General features: G+C 39.6%; 1 protein-coding gene across 10 annotated transcripts in view; it reads right to left on the bottom strand.

The window, feature by feature from the left end:
• The window catches only part of CLIP1 (CAP-Gly domain containing linker protein 1), a 66,417-nt gene that overhangs the window by 22,043 nt on the left and 21,007 nt on the right, over positions 1-23,367 (bottom strand). For 5 of the 10 annotated variants that reach the window (XM_030460837.1, XM_030460835.1, XM_030460834.1 and 2 more), the window contains exons 4-15: positions 18,883-19,007; positions 17,589-17,805; positions 14,692-14,889; positions 14,221-14,324; positions 12,052-12,112; positions 10,881-10,913; positions 6,784-6,888; positions 4,312-5,256; positions 2,838-2,954; positions 1,957-2,014; positions 1,647-1,730; positions 486-642 (exon numbers count right to left, since the gene is read on the bottom strand). In XM_030460837.1, the coding sequence (XP_030316697.1) occupies positions 486-642; positions 1,647-1,730; positions 1,957-2,014; positions 2,838-2,954; positions 4,312-5,256; positions 6,784-6,888; positions 10,881-10,913; positions 12,052-12,112; positions 14,221-14,324; positions 14,692-14,889; positions 17,589-17,805; positions 18,883-19,007 (2,204 nt within the window). The remainder of the gene's footprint in view (positions 1-485; positions 643-1,646; positions 1,731-1,956; positions 2,015-2,837; positions 2,955-4,311; positions 5,257-6,783; positions 6,889-10,880; positions 10,914-12,051; positions 12,113-14,220; positions 14,325-14,691; positions 14,890-17,588; positions 17,806-18,882; positions 19,008-23,367) is intronic. The other 5 variants (XM_030460838.1, XM_030460843.1, XM_030460839.1 and 2 more) reach the window with 3 other exon arrangements.

Raw genomic sequence — 23,367 nt, 5'->3', positions numbered from 1 at the left:
CCAGTGAGATCAAGCACTTACTCATGTGCAGAGCAACCCAGCTGCCAGTTACCTTGCTCCCAGGCTGGGGTTTTAGAAAGGAAAACAACAACTCTTCTGCATTCACTTTCTATTTGAAACAAAACATGTTTTCTCTTGCTAGCCAAAAATATGACTCCACTCTTTTATCTATCTAAATAAACCAAGTTTCTCAATTTGTTAAGAACAGAACCACAAAACAGTCTGGATTGCTAACATGCTCATTTCCTCCTGCTAAGGTGAAACATCTCACACAGGAATTTTAGGGTTATGTTATCAGATGCTCTTCAAATCACTCTGGGGAGAGTGTTCTGATAATTGAATTTGATAGAATAAGTTCATCTGTTATATCAATGTGACACCCAGGAGCATCTTGTTCAGGTATTTACAAAGAAAGCTAAAATGAGAAGCTGGGAGTGCAGGAGCCCAGGATGGATGTGGAAATGTCCTGGCAGGGCTGGGGATACCTTTCTTTTAGCCGGAGCTCATCGTTCATTTTGGTGAGCTGGGCAGAGCTGTCTCCTGAAGACTTCATGATCTCTGCAATATCATTCTCAAGTTTGGTTTTAGCTTCAATCAGTTGCTGCTCTCTCTCCTCTCGCTCCTTCAATTTCTTCTCCATCTCTGAGCAAGAGAAAAGTCAGCAGGCCAGTAAATTTCAGAGAGAGGGTAGGCACAAGCTGGCCAGGAGATAAAGAACTATAACCAGAGCAATACTGAACTTGCAAACTGCCCCTTTTAAATTAAAAGTCATCATTGTTTTGAACTGTTAACTGTAGCAGAAGGTTAAGAAAACTCTTCAGAAATAGTGAAAAAAGCAAACTAGTCATGGAGTCTTTCTTGCACCAGTGATTCATTTAACTTCAGGCCATGAGAAGCTGATGCAAGTTCTCCCCACAGCAGAGGGTAACCAAGCAGTGTAATAAGAGGTGCACACATCCTGCAGGCAAGGCAGCTCCCCAGCTATTTAGTAGAGCAGTGCAAGAGAAACAGTGCAGGCACTGTGAAGCTGCAGGGGAAAAAATGTCTTGGTCCAGGGCAAGTGCTGCCACCAAGAGTTAAAAGCAGCCCTTGGGGTGACTTCTGCAGCCCCAAGGATGCTTTGAAAGGCTTGCAAAGAGAGTACATAATTATTCTTTTCTTTCTACATTGGTTTTACACTGAGATGTACAACTAGATACAGCCAGACTCCCTCCTGTGAGACAGGAAGGTTTCAGTCAGGCAGGTTTCAGTCTTCCTGATGTCCTGAAAAAAAACCCTCTATTAACAGACAAAGCTCCTGCAGATGAACATCCCACATTTGCAATGCTCCAGTCTGGTCCCCAAGCCTTTCCCTGCTACCTGACCATCACCACAGCATGAGTGTGTGACAGTGTCACACAAGAATTTCACTGTTGATTTGAGACTGCACTCAACCAGGAAATCTCCAGAACTTCAGAGTCACCTTGCTGGGTCACTAAACACAGTGCCACAAAAGCCTCTTTCTGCCCAGGGAAGAGACTTTCTTCTGCAGGTGAATGCATTTGGGAAAGCATTGCATACCAGGACGTAGCAAGCTGAGCAGGAGGCAAGGAAAGCACAAAGCTGATGCATTTTATCCAAAACTTTCCATTTTATGACTTCCTTACCAGTCAAACTAGAGTTCAGCTGTTCCAGTTCAGAAGACATGAGTGCAAACTGCTCTTCTTTTTGGTTTAGTTTTTTTATTGTTTCTATGCAAGTAAAATTTTGAAAACAAAGTTAGTAACTACTTAGATGCAGAAAATTCCAGCTAGAATATTACTCTTAGAGAGAGGCCACAGGTAATCCTGTCCTTTCCATTGCTGCTGAAACTGCTGTACTGCCAGGTGGCAGCTTAAAAGTGTGTGGAAAAAAAAACCACCTCTATTTTGCAGCATTTGTTTTCTGGAGCTTTGTTTAGTTTAGCAGCAGACATACCTTGCATAGTTTGTTGAACATTTTCTGCTTCATCAGCTGCACTAGTAAACTTTTCTTTCTGCAAAATGGATAAAAACTTTTGGTAAGGTTTGGTAATAACAATGTAATTTAACCACTGTATTTATAGTAGGTATTTTTCAAGTACAAAACAGAATGGTCCCCATTCCTATCATAAAAAGATCTGAAGTTCCTGAGTCATAGTTTAGTGTATTTAGCAACAAAAAGCAAGGTTTTGCCTTGAGAGCAAGTCCAGAAATTTTCAAAATCACTTCTCCCTCAGCCAGCAGAGCAACAGAACTGCAGCCAGAGTGAGATTAGTGATTTCTGGGCAAGAAGCTCTCTGTGCTGCTCACAGCCTGAGGAGAGGACATTGCAACCTCAGGATCAATCTCATATCAGTGTCTTTTTGTTACCAACTCTGGTGTAGTTTCTCAGGAAAATCCCAACTACCAGATACTTGCAAAGTTAATTAGATTTTCAATATGAGAAATGAGAAGAAAAATATCTTCAAAACCCATTTGCAGGGTGTGTGTATAGCAAGCATTGGTTCACACAAGAGTTACAGCAAAGGGCCCTGTGTTCCTTGCTGAGTAATCTAAATTTAAACACCATGCTGCTTGTGATTTGGTTTAATATTTTCCCAGAAATCCACACACAGCTGAGTTCTATTCAGATAAAACATCTGATAACTCTGAACTCAGGTGAGCAGCTCTTTCCATTCTGAGATGGATCCAATGAGTCGTGAGCCCTTCCCTGCTTTTCAGGAGTAAAACAGCTTTTTAAAAGACTTCACTCAGAGCTGATCCACAGATTCAAATTACACTCTCACCATGAAAACCAAAATCCAAAGGATAAAGTCAAAATTTTTGGGTATTACTCACCAAAACTTGAAGTTCCTTTTCCAAAGAATCTTTAACTTGATTTACTGCACTCAAGTTTTTCTCAAGGTCAAGAAGCTTTTGCTCTTTGCCCTGCAGTTCTTTGGCCAGATTACTAGCCTAACAAAGGTGGTGAGATGGAGTAAAATAAAATCATAAGAATGAATGTAAAAATAGGAGAACTAAAAACTGAATCTGAAAGAAATAACTGTAATATTAAAATCACTGTAAGGTGAAAAACTACAAAAATAAACCAAACAACAACAACAAACCAAAACTGAAGGAAAAAAAGTGATGTGTTAAATGAGCAAAACTGATTTCCCCTGATGACATCACAGCAATCACTGCATAGATCTGAAATCATTAAAATTTTGTTGTCTTGGAATTAATGCTGACAGCAAGATTTAATGCCAGACATTCAAAACCTCCAATCAAAGCTCTGGCATCAGCTGAATTAGAAGTTTTGGGGTTTTTTTTGTTTGTTTGTTTGTTGGGATTGGTTGGGATTTTTGTGTTGTGTTTGGTTTTTTTATTATCATTTTGACTTTAACTTAAAAATGTAGCATTTCTGTTTCAGCTGACTATTCAGATGTAATTTTATAAAGGCTCAGTACCACAGCCAGGGGCAGTGCAGAAACTCAGTGTGACCTCAAAAATAGAGTTAAATGTCTGTAAAATTCAGTATCTTGGAACCATCTCTGGAAGGTTTAGGAAAGCTGCTCCAGTTATTATCCCACTATTACAACCCAAGCTCTGGCTTGTCAGGTCATGGTTAGAGAGGCGTGTGGGGAACTCCTAAAATCAAATGGTATCTTAGCACTTTTATTCCTAGCAGTGGAACAGCTTTCAAGTACTGAAAGCCACACTGTCAACTTTAAAGAGACATTTCATTCAAAATTAGGAAGAAACTGGGTAAGATCTATCACAGTGCAGTCTGTGCTTCAAAAATGCTGTGAAACAAACAATCCCTAACAACACCTCTGCATCCCCTTGTCTGAAACTTTCCACCAGAGTCTTTTTGGCTTTGTTTCTAATAACCTCTTCATCCTCTTGCTCCAGGACAGGCAAGGTAGTGAAGGTACAAAGGAAATATTTCCCACTGAACCCCATGCCACTTCATCTGAATACCTCTGTCACCAAGGGTTACAAACAGAAGAGATGTCTGAGTTCTCCAAAATAATTCAACAAAGTAACTTTGGCATAAGAGGAAATTTTAGCAGCAGAGCCATTGCTGAAACCTTAGCAAGAAAGGGCAGAAAGAATTTTTTTTTACTTTTTCTTGGTGCAGACTGAGCTCTAGTAATCTGCTGAGAGGTATGACCTGGTTATCACTTTTCTAAACCTCCTCAGATGGTGCCATGATACACATTTAATAAAACTGTTTTTTTCTGTGATGTCTTTGCTATAGCAGATTAAAACAGTACAAATGTAAAATAAAAGGAAAAAAAAAAATAAAAGGATGGATGTTGATACAAACCTTGCTATTTCCATCAACCTTTTCAGTCTCTAAATTCTGAATTTGTTTCTCAGCTGCCTCAAGCTGCTTGCTAAGTTTCTGGATTTCCAATTTACCTTCAGAATTGGCTTTCTGAAGTGCAGCAAGGTCCAAAAGCTTTTCTTCAGCAGCTTTGATCTGTGGTGTAAGACTATCAATAACTTTGGTTTGTTCATTGTACTTGGCTTGCAGTACCTCTAGCTCCTTTACCTTTATTTCAGCTTCCTGTAATTTGTTTAAAGTGTCTTCCATTTCTACTAGATGCTGATCTTCCACACTTTCCAGTTTGGTCTTCAGGCTTTCCAGGTTTTGCTCTTTCTCCTCTGTGACTGCCAACAGCTTTGCTTTCAGTGACTCTATCTCTTTCAAATGATGAGATTTTTCATTTTCCTGCTTCAGTTTTAAATTTGACATTTCACTTTCATGCTCTAATTTAATCTTCTCAATCTGAGTCTTTAACTCTGCAAATTCTGCTGTCTGAGCCCCTACACCTTTGCTGAAAGAAACTTTGAGTTCTTCCATTGCTTGCTGATGGGAGGCAATTGCAGACTCCAGCTTTGATTTCCACAGCTCTATGACATCTGAGTTCTCCTTGTTGGCATGATCAAGCTTCGTTTTCAAGGATTCATTTTCTTTTGCCATCCTCTCATTTGAAGCTGAAAGGGTTTTGATCTCTTTCTGCAAAGCTTCTTCACTCATTCCAAACTTCTCTTTCAGGGAATTCATCTCCTTCTCGTGTTCTTTGCCAACTGCTGCCATTTTTTCTTGCAAAGAACTGATTTCTTGTAACAATGAAAGAGAAGTGTCCACATCACCAGTGTGTTTACTGGACTCCAGTCTCCCCCGAAGCTCAGCCACCTCCTTCACCCTCAAGGCAAGGTCTCTTTCTAGTTCCATGATCCGAGACTTTTCTGACACCGTGGCCACCTGTGGTTGACACCATTTTAAGGGAAGAAGAAAGAATTATAAAAGGGATGTTTAATACACAAGGACTTTGGCCTCACTGAAAAGTAACCAGTGACTGCTGCAGACTGACTCCAAGGGTGTATTCTTACCAGCATTTTGGATTTCAATGCCTTTGAGTTTCTTTGTCAACTCTTATTTCTATGGAAGTTGGGAAGGAACATTAAATAAAAGGAAATGTTGCTTTTAGATGGGAGGCTGTGAAACAAGATCAACTGTTGTTTCATTTCTATATGAATCACTGCTTTACAAAAACCTAAAAATATCCCCATCTTAATGTTCCATGTGTATCATATTCTCTCTAAAGGTGGAATTTAGCTAAAATCCTTTTTTTGAAGCTATCTAGAGATAACTTACAGACTATGCTTATGGATATTATCTATGCTTAACAAAATGTCTCTCAGAATCACTTTAAAGCAGATTGGGAAAGAATGGAACCCCCCAAGGTCTTTGTTTGTTGAAACAATTGCTTTCAAATGAATCTCATGCCAGCTATGAGCCTGTCAGAGAAAAACACAAACATGTTTTTATCTTAAAAATCCTTTTAAACTCCTTTTACATCCACTCCATTTGTCTCCCAGAAACTGTCCTCACATTATCTGAGCTCCTCCTGAGGCAACTTATAGTAAGGAAAAGCAAAGCTACCACACAACTTGTAGTAAGGAAAAGCAAAGCTACCACAATTATTTCTGCAGAGAAAGTTACTGTTTCAACCTCATTATTACACCATCATCATGAAAAAGATATTCCTTACCTGCAACTGCTCTTCAAAAACACTTTATTACAGACTGCATTCCTGGCTTTACAACATTCCTCCCTCCTACCTCAACTTGAAGAAAAGCTCCATGTGTAAACATGAATGTAAATCTATCTCTGTCCTTAAGAACTGACATCTCTTGGACTCCTGACCAGAGACAACGTGTGTCCAGAAATATTTTGACAGCCAACAGTATTATTAATGCTACTGAGATATCCATGAAAAGATTATGTCATAGGTGGAAAAAAAAGAACTAAAAAGCCACTGCAGACCATGTTTTAGTAAACCAAGCAGTACAACAGCTATTTAAGACCTCAGAAACCAAGTCCCAGATCCTAAGTTTGCATGGAAAGCTTTGGCACAGAATATCTTACTTTTTTTGGACTTAATACACTGTGCTGCTTCAAAAAACAAAGCCCTAAACATTCCTTTATGGTGATTCCTAGCCCCATTTTCTACTTCTGACTTGGATTCAAGTATTAATTCTGAAGTTTTCAGACACCTTACCTGAATTCTTCTGGGGAAATGAGTACATGTACCCAGGCACACACACACACACACACACCACTGAGGCTCAACATGAATGCTAATTTCTGAATGAGATCCACAGCAGGTCCTGATCAAGGCAGGAGCAAGGAACCTGTTTCAGCCCTTGTTACACCCAGCAGACTGTGCCATCAGAAATCTTCCACAACACAAATCAGTCTTGTTATTGAAATAGTGAAAACCATTACCCTAGTGTCTTCTAACTCCCTCTGGAGTTTGTCAGCTTTGGTCTTTTCAAAGAGCAGGCTCTGTTCAAGCTCCTTAATGCGGGCATGCTCCAGTTTGGTCTGCGTCTGTTAGTAAAAAGGGAAAGGAAGAGAACACAAAGGTGCCACCATCACATGCCAGCACAAGAGGAGGGAGCCACATGCAGGCCGTGCTGCCAGAATCTTCTACCAATGATGAGCAGAGAAGATGCAGTGGGTAAAATGAACAGGGAGATGCTATGGATGAGAAAGATGGGCTGAAAGTGGAAATGGACTGATGTGTGGAAAAAAACCAAACCAAAATGAACTGAAAATGTAAAAAAAAATAAAAATCACAAAGAAATATGAACAAAAAATGTTTCATGCAGCCAAGTAGAAGTTATTTATCAGTACATGAAGTTTTCAGCACAAATTAGAGTAGTTATGTAAAAAATATATATGTGTATATATACCTATACCTGTTCTAAAAGGAAGAGGAGTCCCTTTCCTTGTCATCCCACTGCCTTCATTCTTTAATAAAAGCCATTTTATAAATTATTTAATTGCTAACCAGGGGACAAAAATTCACCACTGAAGCTCACGTGACAAATCAGAACTTGCTAACTTTTCTGTTGGTTTTGGGGTTTGGTTTTTTTGGTGTTTTTTTTTAAATAATCACTGTGTTTCAAGTCTCAGTCATAAAAATCCTTTTGGTCAAAAAATGGGAACATTAAAGTTGATTTGTCATCATGTTATGAATTATTTGGATAGAAACAGGAAGAAAATGGTTGTGTTTACTGCAGAACACTCAGAGTTTTTCCCCCTCCTCCTCTTTCAGGAATAATATTCTCCAAAAGCAGGTAAAAAAATGAATCAGTCTGGGTGCTCTGGAGTTACTGTAGTCTGAACACACTGCACAGGAGGTGGAAGGAGAAAAAAGTAAGATCTTTGTAATTCCAGTAGGGTGCTAGAGAGAAGCAGGAAGCAGATGAAACCAGGTGAGCAGGTACCTGCTGCCTTTGGCTTACAAAGGGGAAGAATTTTTAGCAAGAACAAAGAATATTGGCTGCTCTGGCTTGATGCCTTCCAGAGATCTGCAAGACAGCTTGAAGTCTGAGAGATGCAAGTAAAATTCAGCACCTAGTTCAAGTCTGCACCTCTGAAGTAGGGAAAAGGGAAGAAAAAATATAAAGAGGGAAGAATCAGGTGCTGAGATTCAAGTCTTGTGTCAGTCTTGACACAGCACTGTTGATTTAAATTTACTGAGCAGTCCAAATTGCTGCTGTTTGCTTCACAGTGTCTTTTCCAAAAAGAGCAGCTCTTCAGGGCTTGGTCCTGTTGAGAGTAAAGACTGAGTGAAGTTGTAGATGTGTTGATTAACTGAAGAAGTTGCATCCATCAGTCCTGATGAAAGCTCCCCACACAGCTTCTCTGCCACAGCTAATTTACCAAGGAAGAAAACCCCAAACCCTGGTAATTACTATTAAGAGAAGAGAGTCCTGCAACCCCAACAGCTGCCCACAGAACACTGGCCTGAAAGAATCCAAAAAGGCAGGAAAAGAAAAGGCAGGAAGATGTGTGAGTAAATCCAAAGCCACAGCTGGCAGGACACTGCTGCTTCTGCCACCTTTGGAATATGATATTTAAAAATCTCTGTGAACTGTGTTATTTATAGAGTGACAAGCTGGTTAGCACTGCCTCCAAACCAGCCCCAGTTAAAGATCTTGTGCAGCCTCTGCAGAGCAAGTGGGATGGGGATGAGCCTCTTGTTTTGTCTCCTCCAAACACAGCACTCCTGACAGCATCAAGTTATCTTCTTCCCCAAAGGCAAGCAGACATCTGGCATTTCATTTTTTACATATTTTTCCAGCTGAAAACAGTTGGCTGTTTTACTGCATAGTTCTGGGATCCAAAACACTAAAATCCACAAATGCTAAAAGCTGCTGCTTAGGTTTGTCTCATTTCTGAAATTCCCCAGCAGATTTGTTTCTCTGTCAGTAGAAGATCTTCAGTGCACATGGGGGAAGAAAACCCCATCAGAACATGATTGGTTTTGCTTCCCACAGCCTTTGAAAACACAGCCAAGTATTCTAAAGGAAATGATGACATTTTCTAGGTGGCTGTAAGTCCTCTCTCTGATACAGGCCAGGATTGATTATAATCCACAACCAAAGTCTGAAAAGTAATCTATTTCTAAAAACTGAATATCCAGACCTTCCTTGCTCTAATTCAAAGGGATCCATTAAAAACCAAGAAACCTCAAATCATCTACAATTCTCCCTGCAAGACTTTGCAAACAGGGCTACCTTACATTTTTCTGTGCTACATAAAACCCAAACCATCAGTAATTTCATAGACATTGCTCTACTACTGCAAAGATCAGATATGCCATCACTGATTACTGGGCTTCTTTAAATCCCATATCTTATCTATTACAAAGAGAAATAAATTAAAACCCTACCAAAATGAAACTAAAGGATCAACAAAAAATATTCCAGAGATCTTTGCTGGACACTTTTTTCCCCTATTTAGCAGAAGAGGGATTAACCTTTACAGGAGTCTGATTTCCAAGTGCCAGCCCCAGTTTCACCAAGGTAAAAATCACTGCAGAATTTTGGATCACTCAAATTTCTCTCCTGATCATCTAGAGAGAAATGTCAAAATGATTCTGTTTCTCTTTCAGGAAACCCAGAGCACAGTGGACTGAGAAGAGCAAAGAACTACATGAAGAAAAGAATCTGATTGCAAGTCTTAATTAACTTGGATGAAAAATAAAAACAGGAAAAAAACCAAAGAAAGGAAGCATCTTCACCTTCTCCAAAGCTTTGCTGTTAGACAGGGAAATGGGATGAGCTTTACTCTGCCTTGAGCCTTAAAGAATTCCACTCAACTAAACTTCAGAGATCCACCATCAACTCTTTTCAGCATTTATGTATTCTAGCTACTCTTTCTCTTCAAAATAAACCTTACTGTTGAGTTCTCCATCTATAGGTCAGGCTGTAAAATTGTGCTGAAGCCATAAATGCTGATAATCAGTTCTAGGAGAGGGGCAAGACAACCTCCAGTCCCTTTGTGCTGGGATAACAACCACAGAGCACGACTGAGATTATGAAGCACTAACCTAGAAACTAAGTGATCAGCCATGTCTCTCCTTCAGAGAGTGAAGATGTCCATTTTTATGGGAAAAAATAGAACAGGGAAATCAGGAGCAAAGATAGGATTAAACAGGGAGTGCACAAAACAAGAGAAAGGAAAGGCACATGCAGATTTACTTCTAACACACCGTGAGCCTGATTGGAAGAATAGAGGAGCCCCAGCTTGCTGAAGTAGCTTCCCAAAAGGAACCTAAGAATGCACAGCAGGAAACCAGTTTTAGTCTTGAGAACTTCCTATCTCAGCTGGGGATGCAGCCTGGATACATTTCCCTGAGGCCTATCAAAGAGAGGGCTTTAAACTCCACTAGTCTGAGCTATGGAAGAAGGGGGCTGCTTAAATGTCTTGTAAAGCCATTTCTGCTATCTGGTAGTATGTGTTTTTCCTACATAATTTAAGGAGAATCTATGTGAAGATACAGGGAAAACAGAAAGCTTTCCACACTAATTCTTCAGGTATTTTTTATCATCTCTCCCCTTAGCCTTTCATGCCCAAAAACATGAAACACCTAAAGGGGAGCTGAGGAACATACTGATTTTTTTTTCCTCAGAAAAATTAATCAGCTCATGAAATACTGAACTTATTGAACAGAAGGAGCTCCAGGGCAGCATGCAGAATTTTGTGAAGCAAACAACTAAAATCCTGCATTAAAATGAAAGACATTTCCATGATCCTGGACAGGCATTTTCTACGAGCTCCTAAACTCTTCAATTAGTTGCAGACCCTAAAGAATTCCAATTTGCCCTCTCTTCAGTTAAGGGGGATTAAGCATTTAGTCATTACACACATTTTGGGGGATAAATGTAACTGCTCTGGAAGCAACATGCACACAAGTACTGGAGTCAATGCTTCAATAACAGATTATGCAGTTAGTGAATCAGTAAAAGCATTTTCTGCACACAATCTGTTAACAGGAGATGTCTCTGCACATTTTTGTGCCCTCTTACATTTTCTGGGTCTTCCGAAATCTGCCTCTTTCGCTATCAGTAAAATTAAAAAACAAACAAACAAACAAAAAAATGTTTCACCTGCAGACTTAGCACTATCATTCCAACACAAACAACAGGATACAGTTCATTATCTTGAATTCAGTTTAAACTCTTGAAGTTATTCTGCTTGGCCAACCAGAGTCTTTAAGGTGGTTTGCCATGACTATCGACTGTTTAACAGAAAATAAACAAAATTAAAGTTTCCCATGGACTAAACAATAAAAAGCATTCTATGAGGAGTCTAGATAGGTATCTTAAAACAAATGGAAGACTAAAATAAAAGAAATGTTATATGAAATGGATAATTTTCATAAGGCTAGCACTTTGATCATAAATGGTTCACAGGAATACAAGTTAATTAAGTTTGTACTTTATGCTGGGCAAGAAATTCTCATGTTTTTCTGATTAGACAACTGTGAGTAACCACTAAAAATATCTGGCTTTTTAATTTGAAATCTGGGATAAAAACTGGCATGGTTCAAATATCTGAGAGTAATCCTTCATTTAATGTTTCCTATTCTGATTGTGCAATAACATTCTGTGGTTTAGGCCAATGTTGTAGAAACAGAAAGATAAAAATTGCACACAGTGACTGCTGTTTAGCTTTGTGTACAATAACTCAGGAGAAAACATTCCTTGCTAACCAATCTTCTGTAAGGAAAGCACAGTATTATTAAAAATATTACTTTAAAAACTGATTGAAGACAAACAGGACTGGTCCTCAACATCAGTTTTTATAAGGCATAAACATTAGCTTTCAATTTCATAACTTCAGAATGGTTTTTTGGTGGTGGGTGTTTTAAAGACATTTCAGCAACATTACTAAGATAAAATATAAAATAAAGAATCAAAAAGTAGAGTTTTCTATGAATTAATTTAATTATTAAACAACTACAGCCTTTTCACAGCATAAACCTTTTCTAAAGTTCTCTTAAACTGCATTAATGGTGCAATCCTGTGGTTTCAGGACAGTTTATTTACTCAAGAATTGCAGAAGTGGGGATCACTTTCATGTGCTCAGAGCAGAACTGTGTCTATCAATCATCCCTGCCTTGCTCTCCTTGGTCTGAGCTGATTGTATTTCTGTGTCCTACCACACATCCTGCTTACACAGTTGGATATATTTTACCTCTAGGTCTCCTTTGGTAATGGATTCTTCTTCCACACGGAACTGAAGGTCTTCAACTTTCCTGTGGGGATAATTCATTAAAAATCAGGTACTGCTGAATGGAAAAGCTTTCAAGCTCACTCTTCAGTGGAAATCAGAACTCGAGTGACATCATTCCAACTGTACCAGCAAAGTGCCAGAAACTTCCAGCATAAATCTCTCACAGGAAGCATCAGAGAGAGAAAGAGAGAGAGAGGGAGCTGCTGTCTTTAAAACTCAGCCACTGACAAAGCACAGCATCAGTCTTCCTGCAGCTCTGTCAAGTATTTTCTTGCATTTTCTCAACAGTTAAAAAGAAAACCTCGAGGTCATCACTGAGTCTCTCATCCTTTCACCTTTCTGCACACCCTCAAAAGAGGTGACCTAAATGAACAGCTTGATCTTGCACTCTCTGTATTCTACCATTCAGCTCAGAGACTGTCAGAAGTCAGGATGCACCCAGGATACCCATGGGGCTGCACTAAGTGTGGCAGAACTCGAGCACAGAGTGCCAGAGACATGGACTGGGAGCAAGGCATGAACATTGCCTTGCCCATATTGGAGTCTCAGGCTGAGAAAACAGAAGTGAGAAGCTACTACCTGACTTAAAAAAGCAAAATAAAATAAAATTGTAAACAATTATTCCTTCCCTTCCCTGCCTCTGGTATGCTCCATTGAACAAGGGACCAGATCTCCTTTTTTTCCCCTCTGTCCTTTCAGCACTGTAAGATGTTGCAAAGGAAGAGACAAACAAGGCTTCTTTCCTTTGAGCTTTACACACTGCTGGTGCCAGAAGCTTGGCTGACAGATGTAGAAATCATTGCATCAAAGGGAGTTACAAGTGATGGATCTCTAAAATAAAAAGGAGGGTAAGAACTTCCTATTGAAAGTGGGTCTCACTGATGTGCTTTGGGAAACAGCATTAAACATCATTTGACTTCAAGTCACTGCTGAGACTGACTTGAATACACACTACAGAGAATTTTTAAAGTAACTAAGCCTGAAGTGGTTAGGAGGAAGGAGAAACATGACACTGCTGAAGCTGTGAAATGTTTTCCTGGCTGCAGGACCTCACTTGGGTGCCTGGGTAGTGGCACTGCTGCTGCTTAGCAACAGGCTGAAGGTGAGCTCAAGGCCATGGAGGATTGCAGTGAAACAGCCCCCCACTGACCTGGCATTCAGCTAAAGTAGGTCCACAGCCAGGCTTCTGGGGTGATGCAAAGCTGCCTGCCTTTTATTTTTATCTTTTTTTTTTTTTTTTTTTTAAATTTAAAAACCCACTGCATCATTTTGTAGGGAATATACAAACAATTCCAGCCCTATCTCTGCTGCTTGCTTGGAAAAATCAGTTACAGTGGGTCCTGTAAAAAGGCAAATGAAAATTGCTTTACCATTGCATTTTTTCTTCTGTGATTTCTAGTTTTAAGGAGGCTTTTCAGAAGCTGACATCTGACATTCAGGGGCCCACACCAGCCTCCAGCACAGATCCACAATGGGAATGGTTTTTGAAAGCACTCAAATCAAAACATTCCATCAGATTATTTCCCTACCTAACCTTGTCCCAGCAATTCATCAGATTATCTCCTGTCCTAACCTCACTTCACCTATTTGATGAGCTCAGTTCCTTTCTTCAAGTGGTTACAAAAAGCAGAAAAAGCATTAAAACAAACAAATGGCTCTGATGATTTCCCTGTAACAGACAGACCCCACCTAGGAGCACACAACTATCAGTAATGAATTATTCACAAGGGAACTGAGCTGTAAATTCTCAATCCAGCACTGTCAGGAAATGGGATTATAAAAACTTGCTTTTTGAAGTGGAAGAAGAAGAATTCAAGTAGATGAGGCACAATCCATTCATTTCATGAGAGGAATAAAACCCTTCATAACAGAAAGCAATAATAAAAGGAGTAAGTTGAATGAAATTCAGCTATAAACAACTGTTATAGCTTCTACAAGTCCAGTTTCTTTGGCTTTCAATCCACAAATTTCAGAATTTACTATTAAGAACCTGCAATATGATTTATACAGTAATTATCCAAACCTGCAGTATTCAAAATTTCCCTGATATTTCAAAGTCACCACAGCAATTGCTTTTAATGAAAAATTAGTTGTTAACACAGTTATACTAATTAATACATTTTTTATTACCTTTTCTCTTCTTCAAGCTGATTGAGAAGCTCCACTTTCTCCCTGTCAGCAGCCTCCACCATAGCTCGTAGCTGGTCCATTTTTGCTTCCATCTCCAGAACATGCTAATTAGCAGGAAGAATAAGGACAAAATCTTGGAAATCTTTTCTAAGTTATGTATCTATATCTCAGTAAGCAAAATTTACTAAAGTGATGGGCCAAGGCTCAGGAATGTTCTCATATTCAAATATGCATGTAATGAAAAAAAAAACAACAAAACATCACTTGGTGAGGTGTGCAGAGAAGTGAAATGAAACAGATTTGCTGTCTCATCAAGCCAAAGCTCCCACAAGGAAGACCTTGTAGCTATGGACTACTTTAGTTTTAGAACATCCTTTCTGACTTCCAGATCTCTTCAATAAGAAAACAATTTTGGAAATGAAGTCAATTGTCTTAAAGCCTCTGTTTTAAGAACAGGAACACCTCTCTTACCCGATCATGTCCATCTCGAACCAGAGCTAATTCCTGCTCTATTTCCCCTACATGAGTCGTTGCTTTTGCAACTTCTGCCCTCTCCAGGTCCCTTTCTGCCAGGAGCTGCTCGATGTGTTGCTGCTTCTCCTTCAGTGCCTCCTGCAGGGCTGTGGTACCAGAAATTTTCCGTGCATACCGGGACGAGGTTTCTGTCAACTTCACAAAGCAAATCCATTAAAAATCGTTCTGTGCCAAGTGAAAACAAGGGGAATATCTCCAGACTTCACAAACTCTGAGTTAGTAAAGCAAATACTTTCTGTAACCTACTGTTCCTTCTCCTTTTACATTTAAATTACTCCATTTTCTAGATTTTAACAATGGTCACTGTGGTGAGGCTGCTTTGTAGCAGTTTGCAGCTCTTATGTAGGAGACAGAAGGGTTGAAGTGAAAACAAAGCCAAAGGTGTTGTTAGTAAACACACAAAAGCTCCTTCATTAAGGTTCTGAGCATCTTTTTGCATTAAAAAAAACCAGGTCTTTTAGTAGCAAGTTAAAAACATTGTGCTTCAAGTTATCAAGTCATCATCTTGGGTCATCAGCAGCAGTCTAAGAGTTCCAAATGCTCTGCCAAAAGCTTCTGGAACTCTAATTAGCATTTTGCACCTCAATTATGGCAAGAAAACATCCAGGATGAAAAGCATTTACCTTGACCTAGAAAGGCAGTCTTACAGATACAACCCTGTGAAGAACAACTGGTATCTGATTAAAACGTGTGTTTATGTCACTTGGAATTAAATTAATTCTGGAAAAAAAATTCTAAAGATTAAACTTCTAGAGCAAAGATAAAAAATAATCCATCTGGAGAACTATCACTAACATGAACACAGGGTTTTCTTTGACCTTGCATGATCTCTATTCCACTGAACAGAAACAGTGTCAGTAAAAATTCAGTCTTCTCAAGTGTTTTTGAGCTGGAAGGGAAACTAAAAATCTGAAATTATGTAGAGAAAGTGAACAAGAGCTGTGAAAACTGCAAAAACTGAACAAAAAACCTGATGCAGCTTATAAAAACTGACTATGCTTAACAGCTCTGAAACTTGAGGCCACTTCATTCTAGAATGAATTGTTTTTTAACAATCCTAAATCTTTGAATCAAACTCCACTTAATTTCTGATTCCAAAAGAAGTCTGAAATATTTCAGAGAAACATCAATTTCCTTCAAAAATGGCAATAAATACAAATTGCAGAGAGACCTTTTAACTCGTTAGATCACCTACTTGGGCATTTCCTTTTCTTACAGAAGAAGAAAATATCAATAGCCCTGAATAACTGAGAAGACTGTGGAGGGGCTGTGTTTCCATGTAGGCTGTTATTTCCCTAGAACTGGAGCAAGGAAAGTCTGCTGTGTCAAACCCATCTCAGGAAATCCTGTTTCTTCAGCAGCTTAACTTTTAAAGAAAAAAGTGTCAGATTTATTTTGAAAGTCCTTTTAGCTTGGATGTTAACCAAATGCTTGTGATGCCTGAGAAAAAGAGCTGGAAGAAAGCTGGAATTTTAATTCCAGAAATAATGGATTACAGAAGCTTTGTATTTTATGGCCCCAAACGTGCATAAACCCTGGGGCACAACACAGAGGTAAACCAAATATATTGTAGAGATGTATAGTGTGTAACTGTACTCTCTGGTTGCTCAGAGCATCACAGCACAGGGAATAAAATGCAGAGGTCAGTATTAATGCTTCTCCATCAATGAGGAAGCCTGTCCTGAGCACTGCATGTTCCTGCACCGATTTCAAACTAGAGGGCACTCTGCAGCTACAAGTGTAACTTCCCAAGTGGATTAAGCAAAAAGTCCCACTGTTTGTGCCAAATCGAAAATCCCTTTATGGTTTTTTTTTTGTGCTCAGGTATTAACCCTGGTGCCCTGACCAACTGTTGACCTCTGTTCACTTGTAATCTGCTTCAGCTGTGCAGGGCTGCAGGATGTCACCTCTGCTCTGCACCTGCTGGTCAGTGGGACAGTGTGCCAGCCAGCTCTCCAGGGCACTGGGAGCTGAGTGATCTCCTTCTAATTAGGTGTACTGATGTACTTTGGTTTAAAAAAGGTAAAAATCTAGGGTGACTCTGGGAAAAACCTAATTATTTCTATGCTTTCAGTTGCCTTAAAAGAGAGGCTTCTTACAATTCAGCTTTCCCAGTAGATTTTCATTTTTCTGCTGCAACCCAAGAGTAGGACATTTATGTAACAGAGTAACTGGAAAAGAATCCATAGTAAGTGCATTAGGTGGAATTAGTACAGTGTTAGAATTCACCTGAGCCACTGTACTTTGCAACATTTAGCCTTTATGAATTCATAGGATTAAAATCAAATCTAAAAGAAAAGAAAGAGGCTTCTTGTCAGCAAAGACTTGACAATTGCTACTTTTTCATTTTTCAGCTGACTTATCTCTGTAACAGTAGAAGAAAACCTTTTACATTTTAGACATTTTGAAGCTTTGTGCTCAATAAAACTGGTTTATCTGTGGAAACTTTAGTGCACAGCAGATCCTCAAGCACAAACCCCATTTGGCAGAGGCAGTGCAAGGAAAATGAACAACAAAAAGGAGATTCCAGTCAGAAACACTGATGCCTTTTTTTGGTTTGTTGGCATCATTAAGCCCCTTTCTTATTGCAGTCACTGGGTTAGCCTGAATTAACTGGGTAAGCTGCAATATTCAAACATCCAGCTGCTCTTCAGGGCTAGCTAAGATTTCCTTCCTTCATGCATGCTTTGATTGAAAAACAGAGCACAATTAAACATATATTGTGCCCTAGCAAAGATCTGCTCTACTCTCAGTTTTTCCAAGTAGATCACAGGCAAGAGCCACGTGGATTCCTGCTTGGGAAGGTAAAGCATGCAACAGAAAAAGAAGCTTACTAGTCCTGTACGGCTTGGCTTGCTGCTTACTGAAGATGCCACAGAACTGAGAGAGCTCAGGGAAGAGGCACTTGGGCTCCTTTTCAGGGCTGTGGGAGTTGCAATCACTTTCCTGACAGTTGTCTTGGCTTTGGCTGGTGTGGTGGATGGGAAGCCAATCTTGGTCACTTTGTGGACTGGAGCAAACAAACCATATTTTGGCTGGCACTGAAAATACCTTTGAGAAAAAGCAAAGCAGAGAGGTGAGGGTACCAAGTGAACTTCAGTCTTGTCAGATGCACGGTCTGGCTGCACAAAGAATTCAAGATTGATGGTCTGGAAGTATTAAAGGAAAGGGTAACAGCTGGTGACAACCTAATTTATATTAGATTGCCAATTATTCTTTTGTGCATTAGGTTTGGAAATGGGAATTTGAGAGGCTGACACAGTGTGGTAATAGCAGACTTCAGAAATTCAACAGAATTGTCTTGAGGAAGAGCTCTTTATTTCCTAAAAAGTTCATTCAAAGGTGAACATGCACAGCCCTCAATAGACTCCTCTGGGCTGGCAACAAACATGATAGAAGAAAGTTAAAAATAAATTTGAATTTCAATTAAATCAAATAGCTTTATATTTTCTTACATACACATCTATATATGTATGCACATGTGATTATACAGAACAAATCTTTGGTGAATTATAAACAAAAGCCACTTAAAATTTTAATGATCACCTACATTAAGGTGGCACAACCCCTGAAAACCTCTCCTCAATGAGTTAAAGGGCTGTTCCTTAGACCAATGAGACAGAATGTAAAATTATAACCTGAATTAATGCTTTCTAAGTGTCACTTATTGAAGGAAGCAGCTGTACTGTTCCAGATCTTCACTATGAGGCAACTATTAGTATAGGAGCTTTCAATTCCTGTGATGCAGGAAGATTCCCCTTAAGCTGAGCTGTGAGATACCCAGAGATGTTTTCTTAATTGAGCATTCATCTCAAGCTGAGAAATGGAGCAGATATAAAAAGGCAGGAAATTGTGTTTTCCATTACCAGTCTATGAATAAAATTCACATGGGAGATCAATTAGAGATCAACTAATCCCATGAATGTGGGGTTGATGGAGACTTCCAGGGATATGTAGGTGTCACAAAATTCAACTCAGTGTCTAATGAGCCCTCCCCAATCAGCAGACAGTCAGATTTACAGCCTAACTACCTCCCTTGGTATAAAGTTTCACCTAAGCTATTAAAAAACTGAAAATATACAGAGATTCAAAATCTTCAAGGCAGCTTCTCTCTGATCATACACTAACCTTGTCCCAGCAACAGCTCCATCATTCTTCCCCAGGGGTTCATCCAGTTCCACTCCACACCATTCTCCTTTAGCAAAGTCAGTTTCTCCCAAGAAACGCACAACTCCAGCTTTGGTTCCACCAACCTAAAGCAGAAAGCCACACATCTGCAGTTACAGATCAAAACACCAGAGTATAAAAAGCTTTCAGCACAACCAAGTTCACAAAGCACATGAATGATGCCATGAGTTCTTATTTCAAGTTGCATGTTCATTTGCCTGCCAGTTTTGTTTGAGTATGTTGAACAGATCTTCACACCCAAATTGTTTAACCAAGAAGAAAATAAGAGAAAATAACTTCCCTAGTATTTAGTTGCATCCAGTTTGGTATTCTGGAAGATTCTTATGATCATAGGCCACAATTTTATCAGGTGACATGATATGGCAATAATTAAAAATACATTTAACAAGATGCAGTACAAGCAGGGTACTGAACACAATGGATTTGTACTGCAGTTTCATTGACATTCCTGTGAATCAGCAAATAATGATTTCTAAGAACTGATTCTTTCTAACTCTGTGAGAAAAAGTAAAGCAATAAAATGAGAAAAAAAGTCTGTTTTCTCTAAGGAACAGACTACACAGATGTTTTTTGCATTTAAAACATCTGTTAGAAAGCATGATGCACTAATAGCTTTTTGAATTATTTTACCTTTTCTTCACTTTAAAAAACAAAACAAAACAAACCCCAAAACCCAACCCCCCCAAACACTCCTAAATGGACAACTAGAAATCAGTTGTTTTCAAACTTGTAATACTAAATATTTACAGTCATCCCATTCACTTGCAAGGCCTGCAGGGTACAGCTTTGTGCAGTGCCCCAAGGGATGGAAGAATTAAATTAAGTGAAGAAGCAAAAGGTGTTCGGTGTGGCTGACACTTGCCAAGGAGGGACACAAGCCAGAACTGCAGGATTCCTGCAGCCTGAATGCCAATCTGTTGTGTCCTATTTGTGTGACAATCTGTCCAGCCTGCACCTAGCAGTATGGAAACAAGCAAATGGTAATGGAAACCTCTTCAGGAGATTCACTGGATTCAACATGGATGTTTTCAGGGCCATGGATTTTTTCACTTGCATTTACACATTATACAGTGAGGAATGTTTTGTAGCCTTGGCAAGGAGCTGGGATGTAAAAGCTGCTAACACAAAGACTGCAATTTCCCTTTTTATACACTCAAAAGTATATAAAGATTGCAATATAAAGATTGCATATATTTTTAAATTCTATTTCTTGGGACCTTCCCAGGGTAACTAGAGAATAAACTTCTTGTGCAATGAGTTAAGATGCACAATCACAGTACAGCAGATAATTCATACATTTGGGAAGTCTTCAGAGAAGAGGTTAACTGTGAGGATTTCAGGAATGGGGAAGATTATCTTGCATGAAAGCACTAAGTGTCCACAAAATATCAAGTTTGTGCCCAGTGCCTGCCACACACAACTTCCCAGAGCCAGCAGCTCCCTTAGCAATGTGGGGCAGGGAAGAACCAAAAATGGAATCCACACAAACCTCAGAAAACCTTCCTGATACTTCTAAGATGAGAAAGCTGCTGGAGAGATCTTTTGTCCACACTGAAGGTATCAGCCCCCCTTCCTCATTAGAGACAGTCTTGACACAATATTTACTCTACTAATTACCTTTTTATCTTGCTTTAAGTGACACTGTATCAAATTGTTATTCTTCATGGAATACACCAAGTTTACAATTAGCATGACTCAGCCTAATATAGTAAGGAGCAGAGCCTCTGGTATTTGGTGTTCCTGGCAGAGAACACATCAACTTCCCCTCTCAAAAAACAAGCAGGAATCCTGCCCCGGGAGAGCAGAACTGTAACCAACAAAAAGAGTCACATGAATCCAGATCTGCTCCCTGGCACAGTGGCAAAGAGGGAATATGTAATATTGCTTGGTAAGAGTGTTTCCTGGGAAGAACCATCCCTTAAGTTCTCACATTACTCACCTTTAGACATAACCTACTTTTACAGTAATTTTTTATTAACATCAGTACAAACAACAAAACAATTTCACTGAGCACTGTGAGAGGAAAACATGCACTTGTCTGCACTTTCAGTCCTGCTCTTCCAAACTGTCCTTCTCTGCATCCCTTCCCTAGCAGGTTTGAGGGGGTTATTTAGTTGTTCTATTTTTCTTTAAGGATAAATTTTGAAGCCATCTTTAGGTGCAAAGGCTGGTTATGGTTAGCTCTGTGTGGACCATTTCCCTCCTCAATGTTGTACTGCTGTCTGCCTGAATACAGAGGATTTAAATCAAAAGCAGCTGTCAAAACCCATTAATGACACTGGAGAGGAAAGCAGAAGAACAGCCCAGAGAAAGAGCATCCCTCCCAAGGCAGCACCAAGGTTTGCAGTTGCACAGAGGATTCCTCAGCTCCCTTTAGCCAGGCCAAGGAATTGCTCTGCAGTTTTGTTGGGTGGTGGGGGTTTTGTTTTTTAATAAACAACGTGAGTCAGTGACTAAAACACACACACACAAACCCCTTCTCCATAGAAAGGCAGATGAGGTGTGCAGGGTAAGAGTTCCCTCCAGCAAAAAGTACAAATAAACCTCTGGCTCAGCAAAGCTCCAGGATAACACAGGTAATAACTGGGTGCAGAATATTCATTCCTTTCTGCTCCATGCCTTGGCTCTGCCCATTTCCATAGAATCAGAGAACTGCTCAGGCTGGAAAAGAGCTTCAAGATGATCAAGTTCAGCCTTGTCCTAACCCTGTTACCCTATTTCTGATGAGCCACCACTAAACCAAGTCCCCAGGCACTGCATCCAGGTGATTTTTAAACACATTCAGGGATAAAGACTCAACCACCTCCCTGGGGAGCCTGTGCCAGTGCTTAACGACCCTTTCTGTAAAGGTTTTCCACACTTAGGTGAAATGATGGCATTTATTTTGAAGAAATTGCATCCCAGTCACAAACTAGGAGGCACAATCTGGCAGAAAAGCTTTGGCAGTGCCCAAACCTGGACCTGCTACAGCAATCCCAGAGCACGCACATGGGACAGCAACCCAGGGCCTGAGCAAAAGGAAGAATTCATCTCCTGGAACATATGGGGATGCACAACTTGAGGTCCCCAGGAGGAAAAGCAACGTGCCCAGCCCTGTAACCATGGTACCAGGGTTATTTTAAAACAAGATGCAAGGAAGAATGCCAAGGAATTTTTGGTTTTTTCCAAACCCAGTCAACCTTCTGTGCATTACCAGCTTACTGCTTGCTGCAAATCCTGAACTGTGTGTCCTTCCCAAGAGCAGGAACCAGAGTACACCGTGGCAGTGAAGTGCTCAGAGCATCAATAAAGATCTATATTTGCACTTTTGCTCAGTTTTAAGCAAAAGCCTTGTTAAGTCTTCAGCTTTAAAGCCTGAATCTACTGAAGACTTTCAATTATCCACAGACATCTGCCTCAAACAGCTCCAGTTAAGCTGTGTCTGACAAGATGTGTACCTTGAAAGTCTGTAAGAAATAACCACTTATTCCCTTGGTAGTGCCACGGGAGGTGCTGCTGTCACTGTGTGGTAAAGGCTTTTCTATGCATAAAAGTTTCTGTACAGGTAGAGCTGTACTTAGTGCTCTAAATGGTAAAAAAGCTTCAGACATGATTGCACTGAGCTATACACACTAATGTGAAAAAGAACTGTAGTTACAGAATTTATTATAGAATTACAGAAAAAATCTTAAAAATGGTAATAAGAATTATATCAAAACTGTTAAATAGAAAAAAACCCAAACCAAAGAACTATCTGCATTTTCCAGCACATCCACTTCCAAGTACTGCAAGAAAAACTAGCAAAAAAGCCCAGTTTCTAAAAGAAACATGAAAAAATGTTTTAATTAAAGAGTTTCTAAAAGTGATACAGAAAAATGGGACATCTCCACCATTCAGACAGCTTTCCATGACCTTCGTTCATGCTAAGGCAGGTCACTAAATAATAGAGCAGAGAAAAGAACTGCCAGACCTGTTTATGGTCAGTTATCACACTCAGGCAGTAAAAGAGAAAGGAATAATGTGCCAAAGAATCCAGGTTAGGCTGTGGGTCACTGTGGGGTGAGGAAAGTTGCTTGGAACTCACTAGCACTATGTCAAACACATAGGAAAACTGACTGAAGGCCATTTATCAAATTAAAGTAAGCTTATGTTAATTTGCTGCTGGGTAAAGTGAAGTAGCAAAATGAGTTTGTAAATGTTAAGCAGTTATAAAATTCTTGCTGAATGGGGATGAGCATGGCAGACTTGGTGAGAACCTTTGCAGAGCTACGTTTCCACAGATAAGTAGGAAACAAACCACTGTATTCCAGAAAAAAAAAAAAAAAAAAAAAAAAAAGGAAAAAAGGTGATGACTCTTATTTAAACATTCATTGAAAAATACAGATCTCTGAAAAGAGGGGAGCCACTGTCTGAAACCTGGTCAGCAGAACAGTATCACTTACTCAG

The sequence above is a fragment of the Calypte anna genome, chromosome 15 (genome assembly GCF_003957555.1).
Source record: "Calypte anna isolate BGI_N300 chromosome 15, bCalAnn1_v1.p, whole genome shotgun sequence".
Classification (NCBI taxonomy): Eukaryota; Metazoa; Chordata; class Aves; order Apodiformes; family Trochilidae; genus Calypte; species Calypte anna.
This window is presented reverse-complemented; position numbering and strand designations above follow the sequence as displayed.